This window comes from Siphateles boraxobius, unplaced genomic scaffold (genome assembly GCF_051911475.1).
Source record: "Siphateles boraxobius isolate OS27281-9 unplaced genomic scaffold, OSU_SipBor_1 22, whole genome shotgun sequence".
NCBI lineage: Eukaryota > Metazoa > Chordata > Actinopteri > Cypriniformes > Leuciscidae > Siphateles > Siphateles boraxobius.
The window spans coordinates 29,612,115-29,625,098 of NW_027508833.1; the positions used below are offsets into that span (position 1 = coordinate 29,612,115).

At 37.0% G+C, this 12,984-nt stretch overlaps 1 protein-coding gene across 5 annotated transcripts in view; it reads right to left on the reverse strand.

The window, feature by feature from the left end:
* Positions 1-12,680, reverse strand: part of abch1 (ATP-binding cassette, sub-family H, member 1) — a 31,020-nt gene extending 18,340 nt beyond the window's left edge. The window contains exons 1-6 of one of the 5 annotated variants that reach the window (XM_077239526.1): positions 8,517-11,044; positions 8,291-8,373; positions 5,233-5,372; positions 3,708-3,867; positions 3,435-3,589; positions 2,164-2,271 (exon numbers count right to left, since the gene is read on the reverse strand). In XM_077239526.1, the coding sequence (XP_077095641.1) occupies positions 2,164-2,271; positions 3,435-3,589; positions 3,708-3,867; positions 5,233-5,354 (545 nt within the window). In that variant the 5' untranslated portion in view covers positions 5,355-5,372; positions 8,291-8,373; positions 8,517-11,044. Of the gene's footprint in view, positions 1-2,163; positions 2,272-3,434; positions 3,590-3,707; positions 3,868-5,232; positions 5,373-8,290; positions 8,385-8,516; positions 11,118-12,369 lie in introns of those variants that run through there. The other 4 variants (XM_077239528.1, XM_077239524.1, XM_077239527.1 and 1 more) reach the window with 4 other exon arrangements.
* Positions 12,681-12,984: the final 304 nt, after the last annotated feature.

Consider the following 12,984-nt stretch of genomic DNA (forward strand, 5'->3'; position numbering starts at 1 on the left):
ACTTATTTTAAAACAGGACTTCTGTCTTTATGAGATTTACAGGTTTACATTTGGCAGATGCTTTTATCCAAAGCAACCATTCATGCATATACTTTTTTATCAGTATCCACATTCTCAATCAGAGAATCAAACCTATGAATCCACAAAGCTAACACAGGTGAGATTTGAACCCAAATTCCTTAAAGAGCATTATGGCAAGAACATTTTAATATGGTAAAATATGCCATGATTTAACCATGATTTACAGTTCAAAGGTTTGAGGTTGGTATGTTTTAAAAAATAATAATAATTCAGCAATGCCACATTAAATTGGTCAAAAGTGACATTCATAATTTTACAAAAGATTTTGATGTTAAATAAATGCTGTTATTTGAAACGAAACGCATCATGTTTTCCAAAAAAAATTAAGCAGTATGACGGTTTTCAACACTGATAATAATAATAATAAAGGTTTCTAGATTAGAATATTAGAATTATTTCTGAAGAATCATATGACACTGAAGAATAGAGTAATGATGCTGAAAATTCAGCTTTGCCATCACAGGAATAAATTGCATTTTAAGAAAATATTGAAACAGAAAACTTTTATCATAAATTGTAATAATGTTTTACAATATTACACTTTTTACTGTATTTTTTTATCAAATAAATGCAGCCTTGGTGAGCATTACTAGACTTCTTTCAAAAACATTTTTAAAAAATCCTAGCTACCACAAAGATAAAAAGATTAAAATGTTTGTTTGTTTTTTGCAATAATAAATTGGAAAACAAAAATGCTGGTGAGCATGTTACACATGGGTTCCTGCCTAGAAAAGGTGTTATGACAATGTTATGTTGTATTGATGTTGGCTGCCTAGGGAGAGGGATGTTTAGGGAATTGTTCTATTGTTATTTCAAAATAGAAAGAAGGAACATGTTATGTTCCATATTTTACAATATGTTGCTTTATTCCCTAAATAAAAAAATAAAAAATTACCAACCCCAAACTTTTGAACGGTAGAGCATATGTAGTAAATTAAGGCTCTTAGTGCAGTACACAATGCATAGGTTAGTATCTTACAAAGCAAAGCTCCCCAAAATGGTTGCAGGCTTAGACATGCTTGGCCCATAGTCTGCTGTGTAAGAGGATTTCAGCAGGGTTCAACAGTCCCACCGAAGCATATGTGATCTCAGCATAAAATTTAACCAATTTATTTTCAAAAGTAAATACAAAAATATAGAAAATCTGTTTCATTTGATGTCAGCTTTTCTAATCAATAAAACATTCTAATTAATAAAGTCACTGATATCACATTCAGGGGGCTGCAGTTGAATATATTAAAAGTTTTTAGTAGTTTTCATTACACACCTGGATCTATGTTCTACACAGTAATTGAAGCATCATATTAACCATGCAAGAATGACACACAGTGACCCTCTTTTTACTCATACAGGCTCCTTCCTTTGTGGCTAATGCTCCATCTACATGTTCTTTACTTCCTTTTGTTAATGAATTACTCAAACTCAAGAATAATTGGGGATTGTCTGAAAACTTACAGCATAAAGCTCCTTTTCTTGAAAAGTTTATAATGAGTTATAATGGTTTGGAATCTTGAACCTAAACATTGCAGGATAATCCTAGGCATGCCACATACTCAGGATGCACTTGCACGGAAAAATCAAGCAAAAGCATGCAAAAGAGTCAACTGGGATTTGTTTGCCAAGCATTGTGAAAGGTCTTCATACTACAAATGCACTGAGGCAAGCCTTTAAAATGTTTCTTGAATAATTATAATACATCAAAAATGAACAACTGAAGAAATTAAGGAATGAACTTCAGGGTGTGAAGGTCTAGGTTTTATTCTGCAGTGGAACAACAGATACTGAGAAAGCCTTTAATCTAATAGGAACGCCAAGAGGAATGGCACAGGTATACATGCAAGCTAAAATGTTGCGCTGAAATGTCAGAGAGAGAGAGAGAGAGCAGAAGAAATGAGTGGTACAGTATAACAACCTCAGAGTCATGTCTTTAGAATATAGTACAAGGTTCATCCACAACACAAACACACGTAAGAGACAGACTGGTAGTGCAACGAGTGCATTGGAGAGTTAGTGAAGGGGATGGGAAGAAGCTGTGGAAGATAAAGATGGATGAATACTGGGATAGAGGTATGCAGTGCATACTTGGCCCGCAGAACAGGGTCCACTCCCACAGTGGGCTCATCCAGGATCAGAAGTTGTGGGTTCTGAAGCAAAGCAGCTCCAAGAGAAACACGCCGGCGCTGGCCTCCACTGAACAAAGTGAATAAAAATATATGCAAGTGATCAGTTATGAAGTGTCATAAAAAAACTAGACTAGACTAAACTTGTAGACATTAAGAAACATTGCAGACACCTGTACTTGTTTACAATGAAATGTGTTTTACTACGAGCTCTAATTTATAGTAAACATAAAAAAAAATTAAAGATATTACATAAGTAAAAAAAAAATACATAAAAGAATTTGTATTAAATAATAATAATAAGTAGTACAAAAAAAGAACAGGTTGCAATGAAATATAAGCAATAACAAAAACTATAAAATATAAAGTCATAAAAATCCTCATGAACTGATTGATGCTCCCTCGTTTTCTTTGGACCTTATTTAACTAAACCTGATGTAGTGGACTCTGAATGGTGTTCAGTCCAAATGCAAAAGCAAGTTTTATAAACAATATTTGGCACAAGAAATGCTTCTTATTGCTAACACTATAAAACTAAAAGGCTATAAATTAACAGAAAAATCCAGAAATGTTTTCCTCAAAAAAATTTAATCCTCTTCCACTGAGGAAAGAAAGACATGGATATCTTGGATGGCATTGGGGTGAGTAAATTATTTGGAAATTTTCATTTTGAGGTGAATTAATCCTTTAATAAATAAATGATAAATAGCAAATCACAAGACCTACCAGAACTCCACCTTAACTAACCAGACCTGTCACAGAGTAACTGACTTTGAAAAACTAGTGTGATCTGTAAGACGTTCAGGGCCATTGTCTTGCTTTTAGGATGGATGAACCCTGCATAGAGCCAGCTCATTGCTATGAAAACAAAACCAGACAGACTTCATTCAGAGGAAAACCACGAACTAGACGTTTAATGCTGCACATCACTCTGCCTTCATGAAAGACAATCTTCTCTGTGTTGATAGGAACTTTGTTTCATTTTAAAATAATGTTAATAATGATAAACCTTATTTCCTCCAAACTGTGGACATACAACAGTCACAAATAGCATTTCATGATCACCATCTTTTTAGATTCATTCAGCTGTAATTGTCCACATAATTTCAAATAATAATTTGGAACGACATGCAGAAATAATGACACAATTTTCATTCTTAAGTGAGCTATGCCTTTGATGAAAGTAAAAAAAAAAACATTGCAACAATCAATGAATAGCACAAGTCTTTCTACCTGAGATTTCTCACAAGGCTGTCTTTCTGCGGCAGGTCTAAGAAGTCAATGAGGAAATTGATCCTGGCTTCTGTGTCTTTAGATGAAAGGCCATGAATTCGACCGTAAAACCATAGTGTGTTGTTGATAGTGAACTCATTGTACAGAGCTATGTCCTGAAGGCAGATAGAATGAAAAAACAGAAAGAGCAAAAATAAATGAGACTCAAGAGGACTCGCTTGTTAGAATAATCACACACTAGGTTTTGCAGGTACATCAGTCATCATCTCTCACCTGTGGCATGTATCCCACCATCCTTCCTGGCACTTCATGTCCTGGGAAAGCTGGTGGTTTCCCCAGCACTGAGATATGACCATGAGAGATCTTTAGAGTTCCCACAATGCATTTCAACAGCGTAGTCTTCCCACAGCCACTTGGCCCCAGCAGCCCATAACTAAAGGGGGAGGGGGGGACATATCCAAAGAACAAGTTATTCCTCCACCGAACATTAACTATGATAAGTAATTCCAATACTTTAGGCGCCACTGAGTAGGTCAAAATATATAATAGAGGGGGTCAGTTAGATTTTAAAGTAAAAACATACAATGTTACAAATGTTTTCTATTTCAAATAAATGCTTTTTGAACTTTCTAGTCAATAAAGAATCCTGCAAAAAAAAAATATTACAATTACCATAAAAATACCATGCAGTACAGCCGTTTTCAACATTGATAATAATAAGAAATGCTTCTTGAGCACCAAATCAGCATATAAGAATGATTATTAGAGGGTCATGTGACAAGAGACTGATGCTGAAAATTCAGCTTTGGTGATCACAGGGATAAACTACATTTTTAAATATATTAAAATATTCAAGAACAGTTATTTTAAATGTAATAACTAGGTACTGTTATAATAATTACTGTAATAAATTACTATATATATATTTTACAATATGACTGTTTAACTGCATTTTTGTCCAAATAAATGCAGGCTTTACTTAAAAAAAATAAAAAAATGTACAGGCTCCAAACATTTGACATCTGAAATAAAGCTAGAAACAAGCAACAAAATACAGACTCATATGCTCAAAAGACACGTGGGTGATACAGATGTCTGTGATGGGATTTAGAAATAGGAAGTGAGAAATGTTAAAATAAGACTTGCTTTTCAGCACACTCCACCATCAAAACAAGACTAAAGCTATAATTAAAATAATTAAAACTTTTCTTTCTCTAAAATCTCATTCAAACTACTGTTTGCCTGGCCGGTCACAATGTTTTGAATGGAATTTCGTGAAGATGCAGGTTTAAAAACCTAATTTGATCCACTTCTGCTCGACAGCCAGCTAAATATATCAGTCATTAAATATTTTAGAACAAGGAAACAAAGACACTTGAGGAATATTTTAAAACAAAGCTCTGATAAGACTTATCAGCTCTGCAGTAGATGATAACCAGATGATAAGAGTACAGATACTCAGACTAAGTCAGATAAGGCGATCAGTAACTTTGATATATAGAGCAAACAAAAGAAAGTTCAAGTTGCCACTGAAGTAGCATCGCAGCATCACATTCACAGATCAAAGGCCAGGTTTTAGATTCACCCAGTATGGAGTATTTTAGAGTTTTTTTGTGGTACTATTAAAGAACGCCTAAGGAACGAGGCAGTGGAGACATATGAATGCATGTATGTGACATTTTACGTGAATATCATGTCAGCATTTGGGCATGTTTTTCTGCTTAAAGTGAACATGCAAGATTGGTGTAACCTGAAGACATTTGTAAACACATTTAGAAAGAGAATATACTGGACTCACATTTGGCCCTGAGGTACTGCCAGGTTGAGATTGTTGAGGACTTTAAGTTTCCCATATGAGCGACACACATCCCGACAGTGGATTGCAGCGCTGCAGCTCCCGGCCTCCAAGTCAGTCTTCATAGTACCGCTCTCCAAACTCTACATATAAAGAGAAGGAAATCAGCTCAAAATAAATATTTTGACAAAACAACATGTAGCCAAAACAGCTTAAAAAAATTAAAGAAGCAAAAAGTAAGCAGGAGATAATTCACATTTGCTACAAATACAGCATTTACCAAATGTGTAACATGAAATATCTTTTTTTGTTGTCTATAACAGTGGTTCTCAACTGGTTTGGTCTTGGGACCCACATTTTCCCATGACCATATCTTTTTAGATAACAATATTTCTCATAACTTTTTTGATATAAATCTCAGACAGGTTTGTAAAGTATTTTTTCCAGGTCTTCTTAGGTAAATGGAAAACCTTCTTAAATTGGTTGTTCCACATTATTAAGCAAGTCACAGTTCTCATGCAATATGGGGAGGAAGAAAGATCTTTCTGAAGATGAAAAGCGTGAAATAAAGTTGCATTTCAGCCTAACCAAATCTCACAAAGACAAACGTTAACAGTCGGTGTAGAAATACATGAAGACTCATTTATAAATGGTTGTATTCATTGACGAATTCTGTGCTGCAATGGATGATCTAGATCAGGGGTTCCCAAACTTTTCCATTCCAGGACCCACCTAGACAAGAATAATCTATCTCAAGACCCACCAAAATAATTTTAAAGCATGAATGTGGGGTGGGGTGGGAGGCGTTTAGAGCAGTTTTTTCCTTGTCATAGTTTGAAAGACATATACGTTTAATTGCAATACAAAATTATGGTACATTATCAAAAAAATTTAGAATTAAAATAGCAGCCTAATGGCTGTTGAAATAAAGTGAAGAATACTGAGTAGTTCTTGTCTGCTGCCTCAACTAATTTACCCAGACACAGAACAAATTTATGAAATTAAAGATTAAGTAACCTTAATCTTAACCAAAGGTTTGATATAACAACAAATAATTTTAATTTTCTAATTATTTTATTTGACAGTAGGCCCATGACCTAGAATTTCAATACTAATATTTATACTGCAAGTGTTGTTAAACTCATCACGTTGTTCAGCGCAGAAAACACTTTCGTCCTCGTGTGTGTACATGTGAAATACGATTTACATAAATATTTTCCTTTTGTTGGTAGGTAGCAAAATGCATGCGAGGGAATGTAAACAACGCACTATTACGAAGACCATATCTCTGAAAGACAACAGCGCTGTGTTGAACAGACGATGCGTTTTCCCAAAGCATCGAATGCCTAAGTAGATCGTACCATTGCCACCAATGGTCTCTACAATCAACTTATCTCACGATGATTTTGGGAAACGTAGCCCAGACCTGAATCAGCCTTTCGTGACAATCCTCCGGTGCAATGCGATCTCATGCAGAATGCAGAGCAGTGATTGGAGTAAACGATGTGTGTGTGTGTGTGTCTGTGTGTGTGTTTGTGTCTGTGTCTGTGTTTCATTCATGGAACGTAAATTTTGCTGCAGCCAATAGTGACTGCGCGACCCACCTCTTTCCAATCTGCGACCCACAAATGGGTCTTGACCCACAGTTTGAAAACCCCTGATCTAGATAACGGGTGTCCAATCCTGCTGCTGGAGGGCCACTGTCCTGCAAAGATCAGCTCGAGCCCCAATTAAACACACCTGAACCAGCTAATCAAGGTCTTACTAGGCATAATAGAAACTTCAGGCAGGTGTGCAGTTGGAGATAATTTCTGCAGGACAGTGGTCCTCCAGGACTGAGTTTGGACACCCCTGGTCTAGAATGATGGATTTCTGGATGGTTGGTGAATGTCCACCCTGTTCCAACAAAACTGCAACATCAGCAAGAAGCTTGCGGGAGATGATTTGGGCTGGGATATTGAGATGAAAGGTCCCTTCAGGGTCTCTGAGGGTGTCAAAATGACTTCTGCAAGATATGTTGAGTTCATAAATGATTATTTGATCATTTTACGCTATGGTTTAAAAAGAAGGATTGTCCCTTCTGAAATGAAACGATTTCCATGCAAGACAAAACATTCATGCAGCAAAAAACACCACTGCAATAAAACTGTTTGAATATGCATTTCTACACCCACTGTAAACGTTTCTCTTTGGGAGCTTTTACTCTTTTACTCCAGAGAGACCAGCGACTTCAAATACCTGTTTGCTGCTCAACAGTGGCTTTTTTATAGCTGCCCTTTAAATACAATTAATTTGTTTGACAGAAACTTAATAAGACTTTATCTGAGTTCTGCTGTGCTCTAAATCACTAAGAAATCTTTTGACAGTTCGACAATCTCTATTCAGTTTTCGCAAAATATTAGTTGTTTTCATGCCTTTTGCAAGACATCGCACCATTTCAAGCTTTTAATCTTCAGAAAGATCTTTCTTGCTTAATAATGTGGAACATCTTCTTTAAGTAGGTTTTCCATTTACCTAAGAAGGCAAACTACTTTAAAAAAAACGTCAAACGCTACTTAAAAAACCTGTCTGAAACTGATACCAGTTATCTAAAAAGATATGAGAAATAAAAAATAAAATCTCTTTCTTTGAAAAACTAAAATCTGAATGTTTATTGTACAAAAATCTACTGATATACTTGCATGTTTTCATTGTGTCTTAATTTTGGTTTCGTTTTCAATTACTTCGTTTGCTTCTCTTTGGTTTCCTGCTTCCTTTGTCCTGTGTTCCCATTCATCATTTGTTGCTATTCATTGTGTTCTTAATTAGATCACACATGCTGGCTTTTAAGTTCGATAGCATGTGTATTTAAGTCTTTTAGTTTCTTCAGTTCTTTGTTGTTGTGCCTGCACACTGTTACGTTGCCTTCTATGGATTATTCTACTCATGTTGGATTATTCTCTTTTGATTGGTTTAATAGTTTCTGTTCTGTTTACTACCTAATCTCATCCTTCATGGACCTGTATCCTTGACAGAACATCAGACCAAAAGAAAAGTGACGGAATATTTAGTATTTACTTACCTGCCTGACTTTGCTGTGATTTATTTCCGTCACCTGAAACCTTTTCCTTGTGTATTGGAAGCTGTGTTTACCCGCATAACTACCTGTTGGAGGACTTTTACAATCAAGTTCAGTTATGTTTCTGTTTGACCCCTTTGTTTCCCTTAACAATTTTCGGATGCTGTAAAGTCAGTGATTTATAAAGACTCTGTTTAAAGGAAGAACTGCTGTACCTGTATATACTTACCACTATCCTAATGTTTTGGATTCCTGTGTTGTGGATTTCCTCATTCTGAACTCCTTTAATTATCCTGTGAAAAGGAGAATACCTGCCTGCTTGTGCTCCTCTGTGTTTTTTCAGTCAAGCCAGTAATAAAGCTCCTGCAACTAGGTTCTAACAATCTCCTGAGATTGGTGTGTTACAGATAGTCCCGACCGTCAACATGAACCCAGCAGGAGTTGTTTACGAAGCAGTTCTGTGCTCTATATTCCAGAACAGCTGGGATATCGAATCATATTTCGAGGAGTTCTATCCATACTGCCATCTAGCTCCCTGGGATGATCAACAACTGATGGATTTGTTTTTTTATAGTGGTTTGGACCGACACTTCACCTCATGGATACCTGGACAGGGTGCTGGGGATGAGTGCATCTTCCTTTACCATTGAGGAAGTGTTTGAGGACAACAATCCCAGTCTGACAGCAGTACAATGCTCCCGATTCAGGTCCTTCCTTCCAGAATCACCAGTTTCATTATTCTCCAGTCCATTCCAAGCTCCCTTGTCTCTGCCCGTCCTGTGTCGACCATAGAGTTAGTTTTTGTCAAAGAACCGCCAGTGTCTCCAGCCATCATGGCCACCACGCCAGAGTCTCCTACTATCCCTCAGACCAGGAAAGCAGATTCTAATGGTACAGATCTGTCATCTAAATTAGCGGACCCCCCAATTATATCAGCACAGGCGGCAATGAAGAAGGTTTCCACACTGTCTAGGCCAGGGGTTGGGAACGTTGATCCTCGAGGGCCATTGTCCTGCAGAGTTTAGCTCCAACCCTGAAAAAAACACTCACCTGCCTGTAACTTTAGCAATCCTGAAGACCTTGATTAGCTTCAGGTGTGTTTAATTAGGGTTGGAGCTAAACTCTGCAGGACAATGGCCCTCCAGGATCAACGTTCCCCACCCCTGGTCTAGGCTGTCCCTAGTCCCCTCATTCCTGCCACAGAGGCCATCCTAACTTCCTTATTCTGGCCATGGGTCTTGACTCTTTTGCCTTTAAGACAGCGAGACAACAAGTCAGCTGCTTAGGTTTTTGGTTGCAGCCTGCGTAAGACGGAAGAGTCAACACTTTCATGCATATCTTTAAAAATAAAAGTTTCACATCAGAAAAACAGAATTACGTTGTTTGTCGTTTATTTGACTGCACAATCCACGACCCACTGAAAACTGTCTTGTGATCCACTTTTTAAAAAAACTGGTCTATAGCAACGTTTTGCACTGCATGAGTTATAAACCCAAAACAAAATATGAAGCCTCATTTCTGATCCTTATATTGATTTCCTAGAAACAGCTCCAATTTTGTAGCTTAGTATGCTCTTTCCCGATGGAGCAAACTGGGTCGTCAACACTGTAATCTGTAAATTCTCCAGCTCCTGATTCTTTTCACAGAATCAATCTCAGCAAACTTAATCCCAAATTTTTAATGGCACAGAAAATACTATCAAGATCACTAATCTTTGCATTAAGGCTGTCCTGAAGAAAGGTAGACTGATGACTTAGATTTGAGCACATTTGGTCAATTCTATATTATCATTATAATGTTACTCCAATTCATTAAGATTTACAAATTAATAGTGTATTTGTAGGCTTTAATTCAAAAATGTTTTGGTGGTGTAACTGTCTGGAGATTGTAAATAAGAAAAGTCCCATTAAAATGCTGAAACAACTTTTTTTCATTTTGGACGTGTCACACTGATATGTACACTTATTTTTAATTACGTTTTCTACACTCATGCTCCTACTCAAAGTTTATATTTTAGAACCATTAAATAAAATATTTGTAGAACATAGTCTAAATGTTTTGTTTAGAAAATGTATAAAAACACAACGATTTGTTTTCCGAGAATATGTATTTTAAAATAGGCTATTCATCTTTTATTTGTCATCGACTCATGCGTTTATAGTTCTCGTTTATAGAATCCTGCTCACAGAATGTTTAAGTTGATGATGTGAAAAGAAAACTTTCCACAACAACCGTTCGAATGGAGCTAACTTGGAAGTCAGCTGACAATTTCGTTTCAACACTGCAATTTTGAGCAGCTGAACTGGTTTGGTATTTAATATCTTTATTGTTTTAGGAAGTCCTGCCCTCTGTCACATCACCTGCCAGAAGCTTCACGAGCTGTTTGAATCCAAAAGACAAACTTTCCAACAACCTCCCTTTTTGCATACGACCATCAGTGATATAAAATTAAATTTCTCCGTTAAAATATGATTAAAGACAAATTACAACAGATTACAAAGCATTAGTTTCCATAATATGAAATACATTTCTATGCAAGTTCAAATGAGCGTCTGTACAGTAAGTTATGAAATCTACAAAATCCAATCTACAAAAAAACGTAGAAAGAAAAAGAGGTTTTACTTTTACCAAGGGGCTTTACAATCCTTGAAGAAAAATTACGTCCAATCACGAACAATCCAGCTGTCCGATCGGGAAACACGGTCTATCCTGCCTAAGCTTTATATCATGACAGGTGCAACGATGCGCAGCGTCTGTAACCGTCGGTCAGGCTGACAGATATTATTTGCCTCCTCCACCCTCCACCAGTTTACTGACAGACCCCGCCTTCTGAGCAGTTTCCCTTTACTAAACCAATCAACTTCAAGAAGCTTCAAAAAAGAAGTCTGTGATTGGCCAGTTGAGCAGTCGTTCAAATAGCCAATGCAGTGGTACAGCCATAGGGTAGCCTACAGCAAAGGGCAGGATTGTTGTCAGAATACCATAGAGGAAATAACTCTGGTTGCATGCTGTATTTCTACAGCCTTAAGCAACAAACACCTTAAAGTAAAAAAAAAAAATCAATTAGTGATAAATTACAACTAAGGGGTTGAAGGTTTATATTTACGCGGTATATGTTGCTGCTTCTTAGTGATGATGGGGAGTCTGACTCAGTTATGCGAATCGGTTATTTTGAACTGTTCATTTTTAAGAACTGGTTCCCCAGACAGCAACATAGTGTCGGCCCAGATCCGGCCCACATCCGGTACACATGGATTTCACACGTAACAGATGTGGGCCGGATCTGGGCCGACATTATGTTGCTGTCTGGGTCAAAACCCGATTCAGAAATTATTTTACGTCCTGATAATATACTGTAAAAAAAAGGTCCTGACGCAACAACGCCATCGCGTGGCATATTTACACGCGTTAGAATGTCATATGGCAAATAAGTTAGCTGTTTATTACATTTTATGCAGACGGCTGTTTGTTTTAGTTTCATACGTCCCAGATCAATTAGTTGCAACCATGATATACCTACAAAATAAGTCATTTAGAACCTATAATTTGCATTTACAACAAAGCAATATTAAAATTAATTTACACCTCTTTGCTTAAATAGTTCTTGCACGTTGTGATAAACGTAGGATAATAAGATATCCTAACTTTGTTCCTTATTCTGCGTTCACGCTGCCATTTTTTACTTTTATTTCACAGTAGCCTATTTTGTTTTATAAATGGTTCAGCCGATTCAATTAGAAGATCCGACTCAAAAGAACGATTCGCTCGGACATCTAGTTACATTCCGCTTATGCGTCATGGGGAGACACTGCAGTAGCAGATTCAATAGCAGAACAATCCGTCTTCTGGGCTCCAGCCACCACATTAAATCTATATAAAACTTACAAAAACGAATGAACGCCTGTCGAAAATCAGTTTATGACTGCTCTAGGATTCGAGTCTCAAAAAGAGACCATCATCAGATAATCACATAGGCTACATTAGCCTACATTGTCTGCAAATTGAGGGATGTGTCGTATGATGTGCAGGCTCTGTTAATGTAAAATGTAAGCAAACAAATAAAGAAAAACACAATAACTCACTCTTTGCTGCATCTCTGTGCTGTCGTTAAGTGCTTCCTCGGTTCCGTTAGCGGACATGATCGCCGGAACGGGGATGGAGATGCGGCCGGTGAAGAGCAGCTCTCGGTTCAGTGCGCGCAGATAAACTGGTTAACTCATTCTGCTCCAGATCAGAGTATAACTGCAATCTATAAACGCTTCTGGTTCGTTTAATAGCATTCAGAATTCAAAAAGCTTTCGGATCACCTGTAGCCTACATCTTTTCTCTAGTGTCTCTCATTCCGACAGCTGCGATTAGTCTAGCTGTGCAACCATCTAGGTCGTTTTCCTCTGGGGGAGAAAATCACCCTGGAGTAGAAACACGTTATTTGCATGAAACATGGAGGAGACACATAACGAACAATGTAAGAGCATAGAAAAAGCAGAGAAATAGGCTATGGGAGAGCGAGAACAAGATATTTTAAAACATTAAAAAAGATTGAGAAATAAACTGATATAGTAGCATTATTGAATACAAACAGGAGAAAAGTAGGCTACAGAAAATACATATACATTTGGAAACAGCAACTCCCTCCTGATACACAAATCAGGAGAAGCTAGACATTTCAGATTGGCTAGCAAAAACCACAAACAGGA